This window comes from Drosophila subpulchrella, chromosome 3R, assembly GCF_014743375.2.
Source record: "Drosophila subpulchrella strain 33 F10 #4 breed RU33 chromosome 3R, RU_Dsub_v1.1 Primary Assembly, whole genome shotgun sequence".
NCBI classification, from domain to species: domain Eukaryota; kingdom Metazoa; phylum Arthropoda; class Insecta; order Diptera; family Drosophilidae; genus Drosophila; species Drosophila subpulchrella.
Genome location: NC_050609.1, coordinates 2,127,053 through 2,148,034, shown reverse-complemented (window position 1 = coordinate 2,148,034; position 20,982 = coordinate 2,127,053). Strand labels below are relative to the sequence as shown.

Genomic DNA, 20,982 nt, shown 5'->3' with positions numbered 1-20,982 from the left:
TACATGAAGTTTTTTATTATTTTATAATCCACTCGATAGTAAGTAGTACATCCATATACAGTGGTTAATCTTTTGTTATCGTAAAACTTACGGCTAAAACAGATAAAATAATTTCCATAGTTTCACATTTAACATACTAACATTCGCAGATGCTATGCATGATCTACTTAGCTTTTGTGTTTTTGATAGGATAGCACACATTTTCGTCCATTGGGAGCGTCGTACAAACATTTATGCATGGCTATATAATTTCATTAATATTTTTCTGCCCCTATATTGATCCTATTGTGGCGCCATTAGGAGTAGGTAGTAGACGTTTTAGCATCTAGTTTTATAATAGTTTTGTAGTTGTCCAGCGTTAATTCTGTTCGTGTCTGTTCCTCGTGGGTTGCATTGAAAACATTTATGAAAATATCGACCTTAGCTGATTTGGTTTTACTTTAGTTTCAATCCGGCATCATACAAAACTACACACACGCTCGGTTAGATATATATATATGAATATATGTATATATATATATATATGAAAAGGTGATTCTTTGTCGGAAATATGTATAGATCAATATGTACATCGCCTGCGGGAGTCGTGGCCCGCCGATCGATTGGTAATAAATAGAGCTAGTCACTCCTTACTCCTACTGTATGCTATGACGTCAAACGTACAACATCCAAACATCAATGTTTTGCTTACTCTTAGTCTAGGGGTTTGATTCATCTGCGGAACTTAGACGGCTAGAATGCAGCTAACTTATTTCAAGTGTCTTCTTACGTGGTATACGAATGTATGCTGTTGTGGGGATGAGCAGGAGCTTGGGTGTCCTACTTTAGGTCCTACTGATGGGATGGTTAGCGGTCAATAAATATCGTACATGTCAAATTCGAAATAAACGTAGAACTTCGCCACAGCGTTTAATTTAATGGTAATAATAATAGTAATGAATAATGGGTAATTTGTTCATCTTATTGTTTTTCGCTATCACAAAAGTAAATACAATTCCAACAGAGATGGGTCAGAATGGGGTCTATCTCAAATAGAAATCAGTGAAATAAGGATGACAATTTCACTCGAGCTTGAACACTTACAAACTAGTTTTAATCTCTAGTGGTTCTCTACAGAAAGGTTTACATATTTATATTAATATTTATATCAATGTTTATGGATATTCAACACTTAGAATTTAGCTAAACATATCTCATTTCAATTCTCGATCGCCCAAGGATTTAATTTATTCCATTGTACGTATAAATAAAATCATATCAAATGACTTGCTTGGCTTTACTATATACAAGTGAGTTTCTAAACATGTCTAGACACTGAAGTTCAAAGGGCACATCTGCTGTTTTTTTTTTTAGTGTAGCTGCTTGGATGTGTTTGTGTCTCATGATAGTGGGGAAAAAGCCTACGGGTAGATCGCTCACCATACAAAGTGAAGTCTACATTAGAGGAGAATATTGGCAAGTAGCTCTTGCGGCATTTACAGTCCAAATGCGGCGGCGTAAGCGTGCAAAAGCTGAAGCACATAGTCGGCGCTCTCCTGTATAACATTGCTGCCCAAGCTGTGCGGCCGCTGCGGCATCTCCAAGTCCATCTCCTCCAAAAACGCAGGCAGTTGCGGCTGCTGCCCAGCCTGCTCCTCATCCTGGCGGCGTTGCTCTCCCGCCTCCACCGGCTGCTCCCCGTCTGTGCCCTTTCCGCCGGGCACTAGCTCGTTCTATTCATGCCCCGACCGTCGCGCCCTCTTGGCCGGCAAGCAGCCAGAATCGCTGTCACCCAGCGATGCGGAGCCGCAGCTCTTTCGTCCATTCTCTATGGGCGACGGCGAGCCAGTCGCATTCACACCCAACAGCGCCGGTGAGTTGGAGCTGCTGCCCTTGCCAAGATGCTTGCTGTCCTCGAACTGCGGCAGCCACTTGGCCAGCTGCTCCTCGAAGAAGTTCTCCAAGTATTTGGCATTGGAGTATGTTTTCGTGTCCTCCTGGCCGAAAATTCGGGCATTAGTAGCGATCGCCAATACGGCTGAGTCAATAGTAACCCTCACCTGATAGAAGAGGTATGTGTTGGAGAAGATTAAACGTACGTCGGACACGAAGCCGGCAATGTCCTTGTAGTGATTGGGGCTGGAGGGATCCAGGCGGGTGCGAATCACATCCAGCGACATGGGACTGCAAGGTTGAAGAAATTAAATATTTTAATATATTATTATTAGAGGTAAGCTGTTCGTTGAAACTTACCTGGACACAATCTCATAGTAGGATGTATTGGCTGGCGACTCCGGCTCCCGGAAGTTGAGGCTCTGCTCGTACTGGCAGTACAGCTCCAGGCAAATGCGCTGCAGGATGCGCAGCTCCAGGGGTCTGAGCTCGCCGGAGGAGCCCTTCTCACTGCCCTCCGTCTTGGTCAGCTCCTTGAGATTGACGCACAGCAGGCATTGCCAGCTCTCGCTCTCGTCCGGCAGCGAGCTGATCGCGGGGATGTGACAGTTCTGGTGGAATACCTTGGGGCACTTGTCGCAGCACATCAGCTCACCTCCGTCCAGGCAGACGGCGCACCAGTCCTCGTTGGGATCATCTTTTTGTTCGTTTTTATTATTAACTGATATGATTAGTTTTGGGTTCGCATTCATGGTTCGGGTGTGTATATTCATGTGGGTGTGTCGTGTATGCATTGTTGTTGTTTTTATTAATTCGATTTTGTTTGAGTTTGAGTTTGTGTTGGAGTGTTGGTTTGGAATTGATTCAATTGTTAGTAATTTATTCGTGTCGTTCGTTTATTGCGCGTATTGGATTTTATTTGGAAAACGAGTTTATTTGATTTCGGAATGTTTGAAAATAGAAATAAAGAGAGCAAAGTTATGAGAATTTTAGAATTTTATTTGGTAAGCCGACAAGCAAACTAATGGTAATGATGCAGCGTAGCAGCGTTCCCAACCCAACAGACAAGTCTCCACACAAATGAGCATTTAACCTTCACCAGAGTCTAAAACTAAAGCGGATTAAGGGCTGATGGTTGAAACATAAGCAGGTAAGAAGCATATAACCACTCAAGGACTTAAACAAATTGATTTCCTCCACCCTTTTTTTTATGGACCGGGCATGAGATTCGGAAACTACAACGCCACACGCACATGAAGCACTTGGAGCGTTGGACAGCGTTGGGAGTACTTACCTTCCTGCGTGTTCGACAGATCCGTGGAGCTATGAACCTGTGGTGAGGTGGTCTTGGTGCGACCCTCTGGCAGCACCTGCACCCCATTCGAGTCCAACTTGGCTATGGTGGCAATCAGATCGTTGATCGAGTCATCGCGCACCTTGTCTATGGGTTCGGTGAAGTCCTTGGTGTTCTGTTAATACAAGAAAGAGGTTAGAGAACCGTATAAACTAAACTGTAATGTAAGGACCCACCTCATGGGTGCTGGGACTGGGCGTCTTTGGATTCGTCGAGGTGACATTTGAGAGTATCGAAACAGCTGGCCCCAATCCCAGGGCAGCTGCGTTCAGTTGGGCACTGGAGGAGCCGTTTCCGAGGCCCGGGTGACCTGCACCACCGCCCCCCAGGCTGGGCGGGGTGCTGTTCTTGAGCGTGTTTGGAGATTTGAGTGAGATTTTAAAATTTTCCGATGTCTGGCGGCCATTCGCAAAAGGCAAAAGGGGACCCTGCTGTGAACACACTAAAAATGGAAGACAAAATGGTCAATGAGTAATGGGCAAAAAGTTGTCAAAAGTGTCCAAAGATTATTTTGCAACAAGCCCATATAATTCCACAGAAATCCATTCATTCCAATTATTCATATAAACAACATTTCCTCTGACGTAACTTAAAAGTAATTAGATAAGAGTTCGCGGAAATCTACGCATAAACTTAACTTGGTTTCCCGGATATAACTACCTAGTCATTAACAAATTTCACGACTTCGAATTACGATCCCCAAATTCTTTAATATGAGAAGGTTTAACTTGAAAAGTATACTAAGACATGGTAAATAAATATTTATTTAGACTTCAAAGATAAATATAAAGTTTCCTTTTATTATACAAAAAATTAAATGAGTTAGTTTAACTTGGGGAGTTTTTATTTTAGAAGTTTCAACAAATTAAAATCCTTTATAAAAAAATATTTAAGGGGAAGGTTTCTTTATCGAAAATAAATGTATTTAAAGATTTATTAAATTTGAACAAGTGAAATAATATTTTTTTTGAATCCAAAGTTAAATAGCTTGAAGTGGACTTTCCAATAAAATAACATACATTTAAATAAAATAAAATGCGATGGACTAGTTTAATTCAATTACTCACTGTTCGACTGTTGCGCGGATTGCGGGATGTGCCACTTGGCCAGGCTGTGCATGCCTCCGCCGCCTAACTGCGGGGAGGTCTGCGGTGGGCCGGCATTAAAGCCAGCCTGGCTCCCATGAAACCCCAACGACTGTGGGACGAGAAAACAGAATAAAGGTTAAACTTCCGTTTCCAGCATAATGAAACTTTGTTTTGAGAACTTACATTTTGCATGGCACTCACATTCTGCATGGGATTCGACATCATTGGGGGACGCTGCAGTGCACCCGGCGAGGGGATCTGTCCGCCGCCGCCCCCCGCCGCTCCGGCCATGGCCGCTGCCGCCGCCGCCTGTTGCTGGGCGTGGTTGGCCATGCGCTGATACTGCGACTGGAAGCGCGCGTTGCTGTTCATGAAGTTGGCGTCCCGCGGTCCGCCGCCTGGACCACCGCCCTGGGAGAAACCCTGCTGGCCGGGCATGAAATGCGGTCGCATCTGGGGGCCCATCGACTGATGGGCCGGCGCCGGTGCTCCTTGCGGCCCGCCCGGATAGCTGGGCGGTCCGTTGAATGCCATGTGGGCGTTGGGGCTCTGCGCCGCCTGGTTGTTCAGCAGGCCCCGCAGGCTGATGTCTGAAAATGCGCGAGTACAAAATTAATTTTCCACCTTGTCTTTGGTTCCTTGGAGCCACCGCCTCCGGCACTTACCCATGTTTTGCGGATGCGTGGAGGAGCTCACGTGCGGCTGGCCGTGTCGCTGCATGCCCACTGGCGGCATTCCCCCGAAGCGAACTGCAACATAGAAGAAAACCCATTAAAAAGCTGTGCCAGCCACTGTCTAGCAGTAGGTAGCCTCTTTCTGGAAAAGCAGGCCTGCTCCTCCATGCAGCTGATATATCACTAAATCATGGAAACAGCAAGGTAAGCTAAACTTCCGCGAACGAAACTTTAAACACCCTTGAGTTTTTGTCGGTTATGGTATTAGATACAAATTCAGAATACTTGTTCGGGTAGAACTTTTAATTAAAAGTTTTGATAACAGTATATTAATTTATTAACTTGAAAAGGTTGGGAATGGTTCCGTTTCGAGATTGATTACGTTGAAATAATCTTAAAACCATAATGAACAAACCATTCGTTCTTTAATTATATACTTAGTTGAAATCATGAAAGTTGTATGCCATAATAAGGACCCTACTTTCTTTAAATGTACGATCCCTCTTCTTATAAACGTTAAAAATAATAAATACAAAATAAAGATCATTCATACCCTTACCTGGCCCATCGCCCGGAAAGGAGCGACTCATGGACAGATTGTTGAACTGCTGCTGGGCTGCGTTGCTGTAGAGCGGCGGTCCGTTCTGGGGTCCAAAGTTGACGGGCGGTCCATTTGGCGAGAGGCCGGCTGGCATTCCGGGCGGAAGTCCGGGCCGCAGCGGTGGGGCCATGTTCGGGCTGGGCGGCTGGCGCGGTGGGTGCTGCGGCTGTGGGGTTCCGTTGGGCGAGGGCGTGGGCGGATATGGTTTGCCGTCCACGATGATGATGCCCAACTGCGAGATTACCTTCTGCAGGTCGGAGACCTGGTTGAGCTGAACCTGAATGCGCACCGGGATCTCTGGATTGGGAATATCCGCCCGTTGGCACTTGAGCTTCTGCAGGTGACGCACCAGCGACTTCTTGCTCGAGAGGATCGCGAAGTCGCTGCCCTTCTCCAGGGCATTCTGCATGAAGTCGATGCAGTGGTCCGTATTGTCGGACAGCAGCTGCAGCGTCTCCTTCTTCTCCACCAGCACCTTCAGTTTGCTGTCGCACACTTCGTTTAATCGCATAATGAGCTGCTTGCCACGGGTATTGACCGTATTGGTAATCTTCACCGCCATGGCTGTGATCTCCTTAATCAGGTCCTTCTTCTTATCGTGGATCAGCTGCTGGCGGTCATCGATCACCTTGGTGGCCGAGGAGAGAAGGAACCGCTTGTAGTTGATCTCGGAGACGAGTGTGGACAGCGCCTGGCGCGACTCCGTGGCGATCTCGTGGGCGAACTTGTATTTGTGATCCCGATGATCGCTGAGCTGGCAATCGCGGCAGGTGAGCTTGTCACAGGTCTCGCAAAAGAGCGATAGCTTCTCCTGTGTATGCAACTGGCACATGTGCAGTTTGTCCACCCCAGCAGCTCCGGCCAGCTGCTCGTTGTTGGCCTCGTCCTTGGGCTTGATTGTGTGATCCTTGGTGATCTTCAGGCGCTGATGGGCCTGCACACAACTGTCGCAAATGTACTCCGAGCAGTCAACGCACCACGAGGTGGCCACCGCCCCATCGGAGCAGCTGCTGCATTGGATGCTCGTCGCGGCAGAAGTTTTCTGACCCTCGCCGGTCAAGCCCATGAGACCGACCCCATCACCACCGTCACCGGCGGTACACTGCTCAATCAGGAACTGGTTGTCCACGATGAACTCTTGCTGTGAGGCATTGTCGCACACCGGGCAATGGATCAGTGGCGGGAGTGAGCGGTCCAGCTCCGAAAACTTGGTGCTCACGCACTGGGCACAGGCCACGTGGAGGCATTCGAGGAGCTTGGGACGATCGTTGGATCCGAGGAGCTGGGCGCAGTAGACACACTTGAACAGGGTGAACTTGGCCGATGCCGATGAGTTTGACTCCGACTGGAAGGAAAGAATAAGGAATATCATACTATAATTTAGTATTAACATATCATTTATAAAATAAAACTTATTAAATATATATTTTCCATTAGATTTATATTAAATAACCAAGCAACAGATGTTCATTTCCAACTCGTTTAATAGTATTATACCATCTGAAACATATATCATAATATTTTTAAGATAGGGTGTTCCTATCTAAATTATCTTCAAACAAGCTAATCCAGATAAGGTAATCAGCATAATTTATGTGGTGGACTTATCAAGCTATAAAATAAGGTCTGGATCATATAAGGACAGCACTTTCACTGCGCTTATTATAGTGACCCTATCTTATCTTATCTTTGTCTAGCCAGATAAAGCAACGGAACGATTTATGGACGTAATACCCCAAATAAAAAATTCTGACTTATGGGACTTTTATGTAAATTTATGATTGATTAAGCGATAATGCGGGTTTTTGAGTAATATTACTTAATTTCATGAACATTTCAGGGATACAAAGCTGAGCTTAGGCCTCGTTACTAAAAGTCGAATCACCTCAAGTGACCTTCTTTAATCAGTTTGTACACAACTTGTGTCTAAAAATAATATTAAAAGATTAGATTAAACGGGTTATATAATCCATCCGCCTTATCTGTGGAGTGGCTTATCTGCGCTTGAACTTTGCGACCGGAAATTACATTCACTCAACTCAAGTGGCCAAGATCATATATCAACGTCGCAGCCTTGAATCTTTTGTACAATTAATAGCAACCACTTTTAAGAGGGAGCCGAAGAATAAATAGTGCCCGATGCTGGAGCTCAAAACTGGGGTTCCAACGTCTCCTTCATGGCCACTCCACTGCCTGACGTCCCCAACTCTGTCTCCGAATGTCGCTGAGCGAAGATTGATTAGTTTTATCTTCAGTTGGAGCACATAAATCCAATTGATTGATTATGTTTGTGCTCGATAAAGATTGTTGCATTGGTGTGCGCGAGTGTTTTACAAGCAGCAGGCCCCACCGAGTACAAAGTACAGCGTATATATAGTATACATGCATATAGCAACGGAAGCGCCATGGACATTGATGAATGCGCCACGACAGGCTGAAGGAGGAACCGAAATCCGGACTCCACTCCGGACATTGCAATCCTGGCAAGGGGGGAGATGGGCAGATTCGGAGACTGGCTGTAACTGCAGCGCACATTATTTTCGCACACGGATCCCAGTGCTAGAGCCGATCCGGCGATCCATCTTCCGTCCGAAAGAAAGTTTCGCCTCAGTTTTCTCCAGAGCCCAACTGCCAACTCATCTTGCCACTTTCGAAACGCCTCGGCGGGCGCTCATAAATCATGCAAGAAACATCCATTTTATGGCCAAGTACAGTTGCGGTTAGTGTTTTATGTTTAAAAACACAAACAGATACAAAAATTTAACAATTCTTAGACTTCTAAACATAAACTCTAAAATAACAATTTTAATTATTTTATGTTTTCTTTTTTTTACTAGCCTATATTGTACTTTCAATGGAATAACGAGTACAGCCAGGTTGGCCGAGCGGTCTAAGGCGCCAGATTTAAGCTCTGGTTCTCGAGAGAGAGCGTGGGTTCGAACCCCACACCTGGCAAAAAAGGTTGCTTTTACATTATTTTTTTTATCTTTCTAAATTATCATGAAACACATTTGTGGCTAACAATTTAAAGTGTCTGATGAGCAATACAAGATTGCGCTTGTTTTCTTTTCTCCTAAAATATGAGCTGTCAAAACTTTTTTCATATCTCTCTATATTTCTTGTTAAATAAGCTTATAATCAAGAGTGAAATTCTTTTAATTAAGTTTTTTAAATGTTTTTGCTTCATTTTAAATATCTTATAAATTTGTTATAACTATTTAACTTATACTTAAGACCCTTGATAGTAACTGAATGGCTCCCACGTCTATTATTTTGGCATCCATTGTAGATGGGCGACCAGTGGAGCGGAGTGCAGGGCGTGTCGGCGTGTAGGCGGCTGTGTGCTCGGAAGGCTGCGTCCCACTTGAAAGCCATTCATCATGGGCTCTTCCCCATCTCCGCAAGCTTCTCGCCACGGTTCGGGCTCGCTTCGGACCCGGATCGGTCATGTTCGGGTGGCATTCGGCGGTTCGGATCGGTGCCGCGCAACCCACTTAGAGTTGCCCAAGACCCGCGGCACTGGCCCAGAGAGCAGGCCATTATAAATGTGGCGAAAAACCAGCTGCTACCCCCATGTTTCCATCGCATCGCAATGACTTGACGCAACTGGAAGCGGGTAGCAAACTCGTTTTCTCGGCCCGCACCTACAATGCGATGCATATATATATATATATATATATATATTTATAAACCATTAAAACTTGTGTGTATATATCTATGTCCGTAGCATCCCATCCGAATAAATGGCCGGGCAGCATGTGGCAAGAATTTAAAGAATGCTTTTCTGCAAGTAATTCGAATTAATAGATTTTCCAATCGTCCGAGCCGCTCAAATGGAAAATGAAGCTGTCCCAAGCTAATCTTAACATCCTGTTATCCTGAATTTGAGCATTTATGTTGGAAAATCATGGGGTTCGCAAAAGCAATAAAAACAAGTCCCCAGGTAAATTGATTTAGTACCTACCATTTGTGATTTTAAAAAATTAATTTTTTTAACATTTTAAAGCAGGTTAGTGCTTTAAGATTAAGTTTCTAGATATGAAAACGAATCCACAAAAGTTTTTTTTAACCATTTTTAACCCATTAACATTTTCGGGAATTTTCCTCCATTATACGATAGCATCCAATCACGTAAACCATTAGTTTTGCCACGCATATCGAAAAACAGCACGCTCACACGAAACCCAACTCAAATGCAGGGGCAAACAAAAATTGGAGAGCAAAAATAGTTCTAAATCAATTTCAATTAGAAATTGTTAAAAGGATGCCCCAGCAACAGCAGCTACAACAAAAATGGCAACTAGACGTACAAAAGCATCTGCACGAAGCTCTAGAAATGGGAATTGATGGAATGGCGACGTGACAACGAACGAATGAATGAGTGCATTTATGATTGATGTAATTTTGATGAAAGTAAATTGTGAAAAAAAAGTTTTCCCCACTCTGCTTCAGAAAGCACTCCCGATTGGCTTGGCAACGGACTTTAAAAGGCTTTGACGAAATTTAATTTCAAATATATATTTTCGAAAAAGTTTCAGTCTCGTTAGTCACACAGAAAACTTTGTTGCAGAAATTAAATGAAAGAAGTTCCACAACTGTATTTCGCCCTGTTCGCCATCCGCCCTCTCACTCGCACACATCCCCTCGTCTCACTCGCACACTCTCTCCCCTTTCTCTTTTTTTCATCTTTTTTTTCCACAGGTTTGACGCTGTCACAAGACCCAGAATCGGTTAAAAGTCCATACAGACAACTTTCCGACACATTTCACATTCGAAATCCATTTTCTGGGGACCGCCATAATTCCATTAAATTGTTTACGACCCTTCATCAGAACGAATTCCCCCGTGTCAAAAGCCGGAGATCTTTAGATATGGCGGAATTTCTCCTCCAAGAAAAAAACACTCCCCAGAGACATAGCCCAAGGGCAATCAGTGGGATTTCCGTATATTCAATATTTTAAGCAGCTGTTCGGAAACGATTCTACGATTTCAAATTAAACAAATAGTTGGCTGATTAAAAAAACAGCAGGCGATCAAAAGTCTATCGGTTAATGTGATTGACACTTTTTAAAATGGGACAATCGTTTAGTTTAGATTCAGATAAGCAGGGCTGCTAAATCGTGTTAGTTGGTGCTTGGAAACATTTAATTTCCCATTAAATGGGTACTGATTTAAAACAGGTTGATTGCAATAACCAAAGTTATAATAGGTTTACACTATTGTTTTGTGTAGACATGTTTTCACTTTAACTAATATGTTAACAAGTTGAATTAATTAAAAGTTGTAACTAAAATATAAGTGGTTTATAATTATGGGAAAACCATCTTTATATAATAATTATTTTGAGGAAATAATGGTATGTTCCCTAAGCCTATCCTGGTTGTCAAATAATAAAATAAGAAATAAATATTTATATCCAATATTTTGATTATCAACATTATTCGCTAGATGTATAAATCCATTCATACATTATTGCCCCCAAATGGCTTCCATTTTGTTGTCCTCAGTTGGCAATCACAGCTCCATTGTGGTTCTGGCCCGATAAAAGGTATTCCTTGTCACTCAAATTTCCAGGTAGGCTTAAAATTTAATTAAGCTTTATATAAATGCAATTTGGGGAAAGTTTGGAAGTGCCTCTGCGGGTGGTTGAGGCTGTTCGACCGACCGGCAGTTGCAGCATTCGAGTTGCACTTTTGGGGGGCCTTTTCCCACCCATTAGTCACCGCCCACATCGTCAGCCAGAGAGCCACGCCCCACCGCCCACCGCCCCCTGGTCAGGCCATAAATCAGAGCAATATGAGACGTGCATCATGGGAGGTCTGTCGTCCTGCTGGTTGCCTGGCGATTTCAGATAGAGATGAAGCCCCATGCTGCCGGTCCTTTTTGGGTTTCTTCGGATTTCAGACGGCTGGCTGCTCCATGATGCCGGTTGATGATGGCCGACCATCGCTTGTTTATTGTTGCTCCCTACATCAATTTCGCTTATTTTGCACATTTACAACACACAAACACACGGCAGGCATCAGATGGCATATGCATACATATGTGTGCGTACATGTCCTTTGAACTTTCGGACAACAGGCAAATCCTTTGATGCAACAAAAGCTGAAAATTAATTACGTTTAGGATTTCTACTACACAATGGTCCAATCTTCAATCCATCATTCAATCGCATGTCCATGCAACGTGACAAAGAAATCAGGGATTATTTTTGGTAAAACAACAAGCAGAACCTTTAAAGGGAATGCCTACAGCTAATTTAAATTTATAATTTACGCAAATATAAATTAATTGCATGTAGTTCGCTACGCTTTCCATTCAAGGTTCATTCGCCACAGTTCCCCGTTTTGGGCAAGGCGGATCCATTCGATATGCTCCGTTGTTATGGTCGACGGTTCATTAAATCTGATCAAAGTAATCGAATTGGTAATGCTCCCCAGATATGTACAGGCGGGTTAATCAATTCCGAGATTCTTTGGGGCTGAAAATATTCAAGACATGGGATTTTAATATGGAACCAGGCCATATTTATGGCCCCAGTTATGATAACGATAATTAATGGCGACCAAGGTTCAATAGATCATGGGCAAGTGGAAATCGAATTGGTTGAATCATCCAGCTGGTATTCCCGAAACGAAATGAAGTGGGTCTATAAATGTTTCACCGCCAAACTAAGTGTGCAATCGTGTTTATGGAAAATCTATAAAGCACTCAAAAGCAATGGGGACCTCAGGTGACAGTCTGGCATGGCACATCAAAGTACATCAACCTTATGATGATACTTTTCTCTTTCATCAATCCTCCCCCCCCATCATCAAATCCCCGGAGCAATGAAGACGAAACTTGCTCTTGAAATATTTATGAGTCTTTGCAATAAACTAAAATTTCAAAGACACAACGCTCACTTCAAAATGGCCGCCATAAATTGGTAAGAAAGGTAGAGGGGAGCGATGAGGACGGACGGAGGCAGATAGAGCCGTATAAAATATATTATACTCCCCATAATAAAAGCGAAAAACTTGATTGTACCTGGGGAGCTGGAGAGCTCGTGAACCAAGTGAACCCAGAGGAAGTCAGGGGCGTTTGGGGGGCGTGTCGGGCCAAAAGTTGTTGCGATTTATGCGACGCCATCGGGAACAGAACCAAGTTGCAGGGTCGGAAAAGGTGCAGCAGCTGATAAATATTAATGGCGGGGCCACCGCCAGATGTACATACATACATAAAATAAAGCCAATCCGTGAGAGTACGACATAAATAAATAAAATTGTAAATATCCAATACGCATTAAGGGCCATTCGAATCCGAATACGAATTCCAAATCGCGGCTGGCCCTTCAAATCGGATTCATATCTATTACCAATGGAAAGGGAGGCGCAGGAGCAGCGCCATTTTGGGCCATTGGGCATTCGGTTTAATCGCGGACATATCCGGCCAACGTCGCTGCAATTTCCGCCCAGGAGATGGAGGAGGAGCCGCGGCAGAATCGGGGTGGTATGAACCACCCGAAAACCCAACCTAATGGACAGACCCTAATGACCTTACATTACATTTCATAACGCAATTTGAGCGACCAAAAAAGCATGTACATATACAATATAAATGGCTACAAAAATGGTTTCATAAAAAGCAGGATTCTGGATTAAAGCAGATACACACACACAGAGCGATTGGAAAAAGAGCAGATAGACCCCCAAGTTCTTGTTCTACATACGCAGAATTTCCCAAATTCCCAGTAAAACTCGAGATAAGTTCAAGTGTCTGAGTAATATTTTTTTAAACGAATTCTCAAGAAAACAGTACTGAAATGTTTTCCTTTTGAAAATTTGGAAAGCTATCTATATTTTAAGGTCTGCCCATAAACGGAGACTGTTTATGACGGAACCCATTAAATATAATACTTTTGTATCCTTCGGTTCCTTTGCTCGAATGTCTCAAGCCACATCGCTCCAGTCGTAAAGATTTAATTGTATGGAAATCGTAAATGGCACGCCAGAACGAACAGAAAAGTTTTGCTTTATTTTATGAGAAAATCGATGGAACCCATTAAAAGCGGTGGCAACTGCCAAACTGTAGCTCCTAACCGAAGGAAGTCGTCTGGGTTTATGTAAATAAAATTGCTTTTTACAGAAATGTCATCATTTGACAGACCCTTTTGTTGGAACATTAGGGGATTCATAATGTCACTGATAAGTGGAAGTTCCTACCCAGAATGACACACCGAACGAGCAGTAATAAAGTGATTCATTGAGATTACAATGACAGCCAAGGGTTGTGAGTTAAGTATGTCGATCGATTAGATCCTTTATCAAGATACCTTCCTGATCAAAGGAAACTTAATAGCCTTTCAATGCTCTACGATTTGTCTTCAAGGCTATCAGTTACTCATTATTATCTGCTTTATATCTAATGAGCTGTACTCCACTTGCATGGAAAATTTGCAATTTGTAGTATATTTACCCAGCTGCTTGCTGTCCCAATAATGAAATGTTTACTTAAAAAACAAGAAAGAGATTAAATATAAACATATAAAAACACACAAGGACACACGAGCACAATGGAAGAAGGCTGGATGAACCACCCTACCATTATGAGGCATCAATAGTCTTCTGAATTGTTTTCTTTTTGCTTTAACTACGGTTGACGTAAGTCATTAGATCATTATTATACTTTAAAATGCTTTCAAATTGAATAAAAACATATATTAGTATTCTTTGACAATACTAAAACATTAAATTCTTTATAGGTAGAGTTCGGGCTATAAAATATACAGTTAAGAAAGTTTCGGGTCAGAGAAACTCGACTGTTTACAGCTGGGTCATTAAATACAATGAGGTTAGGTTTAGTTGTTTTTCTTGAGAGTTGTATAACTCAAGATTCGAACCCTAATACAAGTTTGGGGTTAGTAAAGCTCGATTGTTTACACGCGGAAAGATATAATAATTATTATTTCCAATCATGTAGCGAGCATAAATTCAAAATTGAATATTCCTAGCTGGGAGCCATGAGACCAAAGACGTGGAGCCAACCGAAACGATACCAGGAAACCGCAAACTAATGAACGGACTGAGCTGTCGGTTGGTTTGGTCCACTCCACGGATTTTGGACCCCAGGGCTGCTGCAGACGACGGTTGACGGTTGACGGTTGAGGGTTGGCTTGGGTTGGGTTGGGCTATTCGTGGCCAGGGCAGGGGCGTCAGGGCGTTGTGGTTGCGTTGGTCCGACGAGCCGGTGGCCCTTGGTCTCTGGAGCTTACCAAAGCCGTCACTGCTGCTGCTGCTGCTGCGGTTTGCGGTTCTTTTTGTGCCCGATGCAATTGTTCCTGCTCCCGGAGGCCATGGCATCTGCAGACACGTATACACCAAATATATATGTATATATACATTTTCCAAAATGGCGACTCCCCGCTGATGTAGATACACAAACCGGTAAGACTTCCCAGCCAGCAGGGGGCCCGAAAATCGTGACGCTCGTTGCAGGAATAGCAATCATATAACCGATATGCTACTAGGGCGTAGGCGTAGGTGTATCTGGGGGCGTGGCAGTGAGGCGGCAGCTGACTCAGCTCGAAAAATCTGCTTACATCTGTGCTGGCTGTTGCCGTAGGATTATTGAAGGAAATCAGACATTTTCGTTTCTCAGGACTTATGCAGCTTATAAAACTTTGCCAGAGACGAATATCTCCTGCACATTTCCCCACCGAGGACAGAAAAGCGCTCCACTTTAAAGTAACTTCAATTGGGTTTGCCATTTTGCCACTGACGCCCGACTGCACAATTTTTGTGTTGTTGTACGTTATAATCCTCTTTTTGTGATCGGATTATGTCCTGTGTAGCACCTAATCCCCGCACAGGAGTGCGACCAGGGTACACATGTTGCCAACGAACCCGCACCCGCACCCACTCCACTTCCCATTCCATCCATCCATCCATCCGCACTGACCCCGCAGTCGCAGTCAACTTTAATTACGCACTGGACGCCGATGGATGGATTAGGGCGGCCTTACGCCCACTGACTGCCCGGGAAAAGCAATTAAAATGTGTATCTCTCGGATAAACAGGAGAACTTCCCTAAGTGGAACCACCTTGCGGCATTATTACGTAATTAAATTTGTTGCAAAAATAGTACTACTTTATGTTCGAATGTACGACGCATTTTCCGGTAACCATTTTCTCAAGGTTCACGAAGTTCAATTATATGAACGATTTAAAAGCAATTTGCGAAGCGTATTCATCGAAAATTGATAGTAATAATGTATTCTAGCAGATGGTCCCAGAATAATGACAAGTAGTTTTTAATGATGGGGAAAAAACAGGTGTATGCGAAATTAGATCAAAACTCTTAAGAAATAAAATTGCAAATGTGTTTGTATAGGAAAAGTTTTGACACGATAATAGTTGATTGATTTTTAATTAGGTTTGTATTATTTATCTATACGATGGGGTATAATCGAAAAAAATTAAAAAAGGTATAGTACTCAGCTTCAGGAATCCTTTTACATTTATATTCGGAACACCATTCCATATTTCAACTTATTCGGACAAATATAATGGTCAGAAAACCAGTTTTCGAAAGCCATTACCTAACCTTCAATGGTTTGAAACATGAGAAGACTACCCAAATCTTTTTTGATTCGTATCACCAAAGGGATGCTTGACTGTAAAAGCGATAATGGGCAGACATTTAGAAAAAATCAACGGCGTCGTTTCCGCCGAGGATGACAGGTGAAGGTTTATTTATTTACCGTTGGCTGTGTGAGAGACAGGTAGGCCGTGAAAAGTGAAAAGGGAAGCATTTTCCAAGATCCATCTGGCAGATTGCAGGGTAATCAAGTTAATTAGAAACTTTACTTTTTACACAATTTTTTTTTCTTTTTCGTGCACCTAACGACTTTTATTCGGAGGGGATTTGAAGCTCCCTAGCACCGACGTCTGGCCATCTACACTTTGCCTTTTCCTCGTTTTGCTTTGCCTGCATATTCTCATCAAATTAGAGTTAATTGTACATCATTAAAGGCAAATTCTTAGAATTCATTTCGGGTTTCGTCGGTATCTAACAAAATGGCGTCGTACGATTTTGGGTTTCCATTTATTACAGTGTCAGGCAATTTAATTACAACCTGTCGCATGCATGGAACAGCACACAAAGTACATACTAACGAACGTGTATATTGATGGGCGTATTAAATATGGCTGAATAGAGGGTTGGAAAAGTGCATTGAGGTGCAACGTTTTGGAGATGACATATGGATACTCGCCAACGGGCACTTCCCCCGTCAGCTGTCACTTTTAATGACATAACCCGCCATTTTGACAGGAGCGAAAGATTAATAGGTTTCTCGTTTCGGTCAAGCTTCAGTGATTTTGAATGGTTTTTGCAGTATCGGGAAGCTGAAAACATGTCTAACCAAGCAGCCCCTAGGCATAATGGCCTTTACAACAAAATGGCTTTCGATATATATACACATAGTAACCAATAACTAAATTAAAAGCTTTCCTGTTTTCTTGAAGAGTATTATTATACATTAACGAATAAGTTATTAACTATCCATGGACAAACATATATTAATATCTATACAAAAGTGGGTGTGATTTTAAACCAGGGTTAAAGCTTTTATTTCGCGTTTCTCTTTGTTGAACGATTCGTATTTTTTGTTTTTCGCCCATAAAACTTACTTTATAATACGCTTTTTAATGTATTCATGAATAATTTTGATAGTACAGTCCGCTTTGTTAGGTCTTGCATAATTTAAATTAAATTATTCTATGAATAACCAAAAAATATTGTTAAAATACAAATTAACATACAAATCTACTGAAAGGATCACTAACTGAATCGCATATCTTTTTTATAAATATTTGGGTTTTATGGTTATAAATAACTTTATTTATCTCTGGTATAAAAACATCTGTCAGGAAACAGACAGTAGAGGTCTAAGTTGTTAGTATTCTTTTGAAATCCAGTACTTATTCGTTTAAATCCCCATCATCCGTCATGCTGAAATCCGCACCTTGAAGAAGTACAATCCACTTAATAGGTTACACAAACAGTTTGCCCACATCAGAAATGGGCATTGAGTGATCTGGAGGGGATTTAGCTGGAGGGCTAAGGTCGGGACTGGTCGATGGCGATCTGGGGGACTGGGACTGGGTCTGGGTCTCGGAGTCTGGGGCCTTAAGTGCCCCCACCGACCGCAGTAAACACAATCGTTTGCATGATTGACGGACGGATTGAATGAGTGCATGTCATTCCCAGTCCCTGTTTGAGTTCGAGAGAGAGTGGGCACTCTAAAAGGCACCACTCAAGGCAAACATTTATTTGCACGGGCTGCAGGAGAGGAAAAGTTGGAGTCTTGAATACAGTCAGTCTTCTGTAACTGAAATCATCATAGAAAGCATAGAAAGTATATGCTAGAGCGACTTTTAATTAAATGAAAACGTGTTTTAGATTTACTTGACTCATATGAGATAATTTAACCAATTAATACTATCTAAAGTAGTTATCATATTTCAAATTTTATCAAGTAATGTACTTTTTAAAAACAATTGCTTGTTTTCAAGTTATGCAATCAGTTAAAAATAACAATAGCCTATAGAAAGCTCAAAAATTGTCCAATTTATGTTCCAATTAAGCTAGTTATTTTCGGTAGGTCCAAAAATTATACTCCAAGTTCAGTCGCCAATTGGCGTGACTATACAGTACATATTAAATACAATGAATCAAATTCAACTAGATACGTAAAACCCATATATAAATATGTAAGTAGCGTAGGTTTTTTTTAAAGTAAAGCTTGTTGAGACATTTTTACACAATTAAAATACATTTTAAATGCAAACTTTATTATATTTTTCTGGTTAGCATTACTTTGAAAATTATTCCTGTAGTTATAAAAATATTTTCTACATGATTCACATAAATTTTGTTTTGTTTAAAATAATATTGTTTCTTTTTCGAAAGGAGAAACGAAATTTATATTTAAATGATATAAACTTACACTTGAATGATATAAATTTTGTTATTTATTATATGACAAAAATTTGTATAGCTATAACATCAATAAGCTTCATCATATTTAAACTTATTTTGCCTGGGGATATATGTCTGACACACACTATCTTTTTTAGAAAAGGCCATTTGGAGTCAGTTACTTAGGTTCTACTGTGGCTGAAAGAGCAGCTCAAGCACGACGGAGAGCAAACAGAAAAGACCACAAACACACACACACTCTCGCTCTTCTGGAGAGTGGCAGCTGCAGCTGATCGCGAGTTCCAATGGAAGACAGGAAAGAGCATCTCCAGCCAGCGTGCTGATCCGCTCGCACCCACAGGGGGTATCGAAAACCATCGGCACGAGACTTCAACTCAAAACTACACTGAAGAAAAAATTCAGCCCAAGCGTGTAGTTAGCTATTGCATTCTCATATAATATTCAGCTATGAATAAATGTCCAATATTTTTTTATGATCACATTTAATTTATTGTTAAATAAAAATTTTAAAACAACACTCTGGAAGTTTCTTCATAATCTACATAAAAATGTTTGTTTTATTCACATTAGTTGGCATACTTTCATAATAATTTCAATTGTGATAAGCTACCTCATAAAATGTTGTATATATTTTTACTTAGTAAATATTAAGATATTTTAATATAAGATTGAAGTTCTCAATCAAATCATCTATTGAAATGGTTTATAAATGCAATACCATATCAATTCATAGGAAATGTATTTGTTTTGGTTTAAGTTCTGTAAAAAGTTGCACTTTCTGTATGTATCTTTATTCCATTTAAAAAAAATTAAAGCCACCAAATCACATGCTGTTTTCTTTCCGTGTAAAATCTGGGACTGGGCCGCGAAAGTGAAACAAACTCACATACATTTGCCTGCTGTTTGTTTGTCTGCCCGCTTTATTGTGTGAGTGCTGGCGTTTGTTTGCTTTGGCCTGGGAAAAAGATAACAAATGCTTTTTGCACGAGACTCGAAATGGACGGTTGATAAGAAGCGCACAGCACGAGAGCGCATCAAAATCAAACCAAAACAATAATTTACGCTGAACAGACAGGGGGGATATGCATACATTTGTATACAAATGATTAGCCGACTCTTTGTTATCAGCGGTGAGAGCACGTGTGATTAGGCGGCCTTAGTTAACCTCAAAAGGGGCGGTGACTAAAGGTAAGATGTAGACTAAGTACCCACCCTTTTCTCGGCACTGTCGCAGGGATTGCTGAGGCTCAGGGAGGAGGAGCTCAGCGACGAGGTGGTGGCCGTGCTGGGCGTGCTCATCTGGGGCAGGACATCCGTGGGCACGGCGTCCAGTTGCTCCTGCTTGATGCCGGCAATTAGCGGCAAAAAGTCGTTCTTTAGCTGCTCCAAATCCATATCCATATCGCCGATATCCTACGATTTTACCGCGTGGGCGGTGTTTTTTTTTGTTGGTGGTGTTTTAAAATGTGGGCGTGCTAATTATAGCAACCGATTTTGGTTGTCTAAGCGACCGAATGTTTAATCACCAGCTGTTTCCTTGGAACAGCATGATTATTATTATTGTTATGTTGTGCGGTTTATTGTTTTGGAATCAGTTGGTTTTGTTAATCCATTCCAATGCTGACACACACACACCACTACACAGGGCGCGCGCAGACACAGTCACACACAGACGAGCGTGCAAAATATGATTTTCACAAACGATTTTCGCTGATTTTTATTGATAATTGTCTTTTTGTTTTTGAATGCTAATGCATTTTCATTTCACCTTAGCCTTCTCGGCTTGCAAAAATATACACACAAATATATATATATATATATTCGCCCTCTCTTTCACACGGAGCGACATCCACAACTTTCGTTTTACTTTACATATACACGTTCGCTGCGCTCGCTCGAATTTCCCTATTTTCCCGTCTGGCCGACACTTTTTTAAGCGATTTGTGCGGCATTTCGCCAGCACGCAACTCCAAATTGTCAATTCGCGTTGCGAGGGCGCGTTTAATGCGGTTTTATTGCATTTATTCGCTGCGAAAACACACTGTCTCACGGCGTTTGCTCTCGTTGGACGCTTCTTCTGTACAAAAAATGTTCAGCCATTTTGGATTCAATTAATTCATGTCGGCGTTGCCAGTGCGTCGGTATGTCGCGGGCCGTTACACACGGCGGTGGCGACGTAAGCGCCTGAGGTCACACTAAAAATAGGTATGGCAAGGCTGCCGTTGAGTTTGTTCATTGTTTTCTCAAGTATTTGAATTAATACTGTTTAACTTTTACTTACTGTTATTTATTTACTATTTTACAGCAATTTTTAAACACGCCCTTGTGCGTTTTGGTGCCAGTTACAAACAATTTTGAACTTACATTATTACGTACTCTACTCTGTTAAGCCATTACGTTACGTTGCCT

The 20,982-nt window shown here is 42.0% G+C and overlaps 1 protein-coding gene and 1 non-coding gene across 6 annotated transcripts; one reads left to right on the top strand and one right to left on the bottom strand.

Annotated features, from left to right (window-relative positions):
* On the bottom strand, positions 1 to 20,651 carry LOC119548079 (transcription intermediary factor 1-alpha). Of its 5 annotated transcripts, none has more exons than XM_037855176.1 (10): positions 19,786 to 20,651; positions 5,542 to 6,934; positions 4,980 to 5,063; positions 4,498 to 4,904; positions 4,294 to 4,423; positions 3,403 to 3,668; positions 3,167 to 3,341; positions 2,233 to 2,593; positions 2,040 to 2,163; positions 1 to 1,973 (listed from the first exon to the last, which is right to left on the bottom strand). In XM_037855176.1, exons 1-10 carry the CDS (start codon positions 19,972 to 19,974, stop codon positions 1,713 to 1,715), a joined length of 3,390 nt encoding a protein of 1,129 aa, XP_037711104.1. In that variant the 5' UTR covers positions 19,975 to 20,651; the 3' UTR covers positions 1 to 1,712. The 5 variants fall into 5 exon arrangements, with proteins under 5 accessions (XP_037711104.1, XP_037711126.1, XP_037711096.1 ...); XM_037855198.1 differs by having other exon boundaries at positions 2,233 to 2,569; positions 5,548 to 6,934; XM_037855168.1 differs by having other exon boundaries at positions 1 to 1,976; positions 19,786 to 20,650.
* Positions 8,461 to 8,544, top strand: Trnal-uaa. Its single transcript has one exon. It is a non-coding gene; the product is annotated as a tRNA-Leu (tRNA).
* Positions 20,652 to 20,982: the final 331 nt, after the last annotated feature.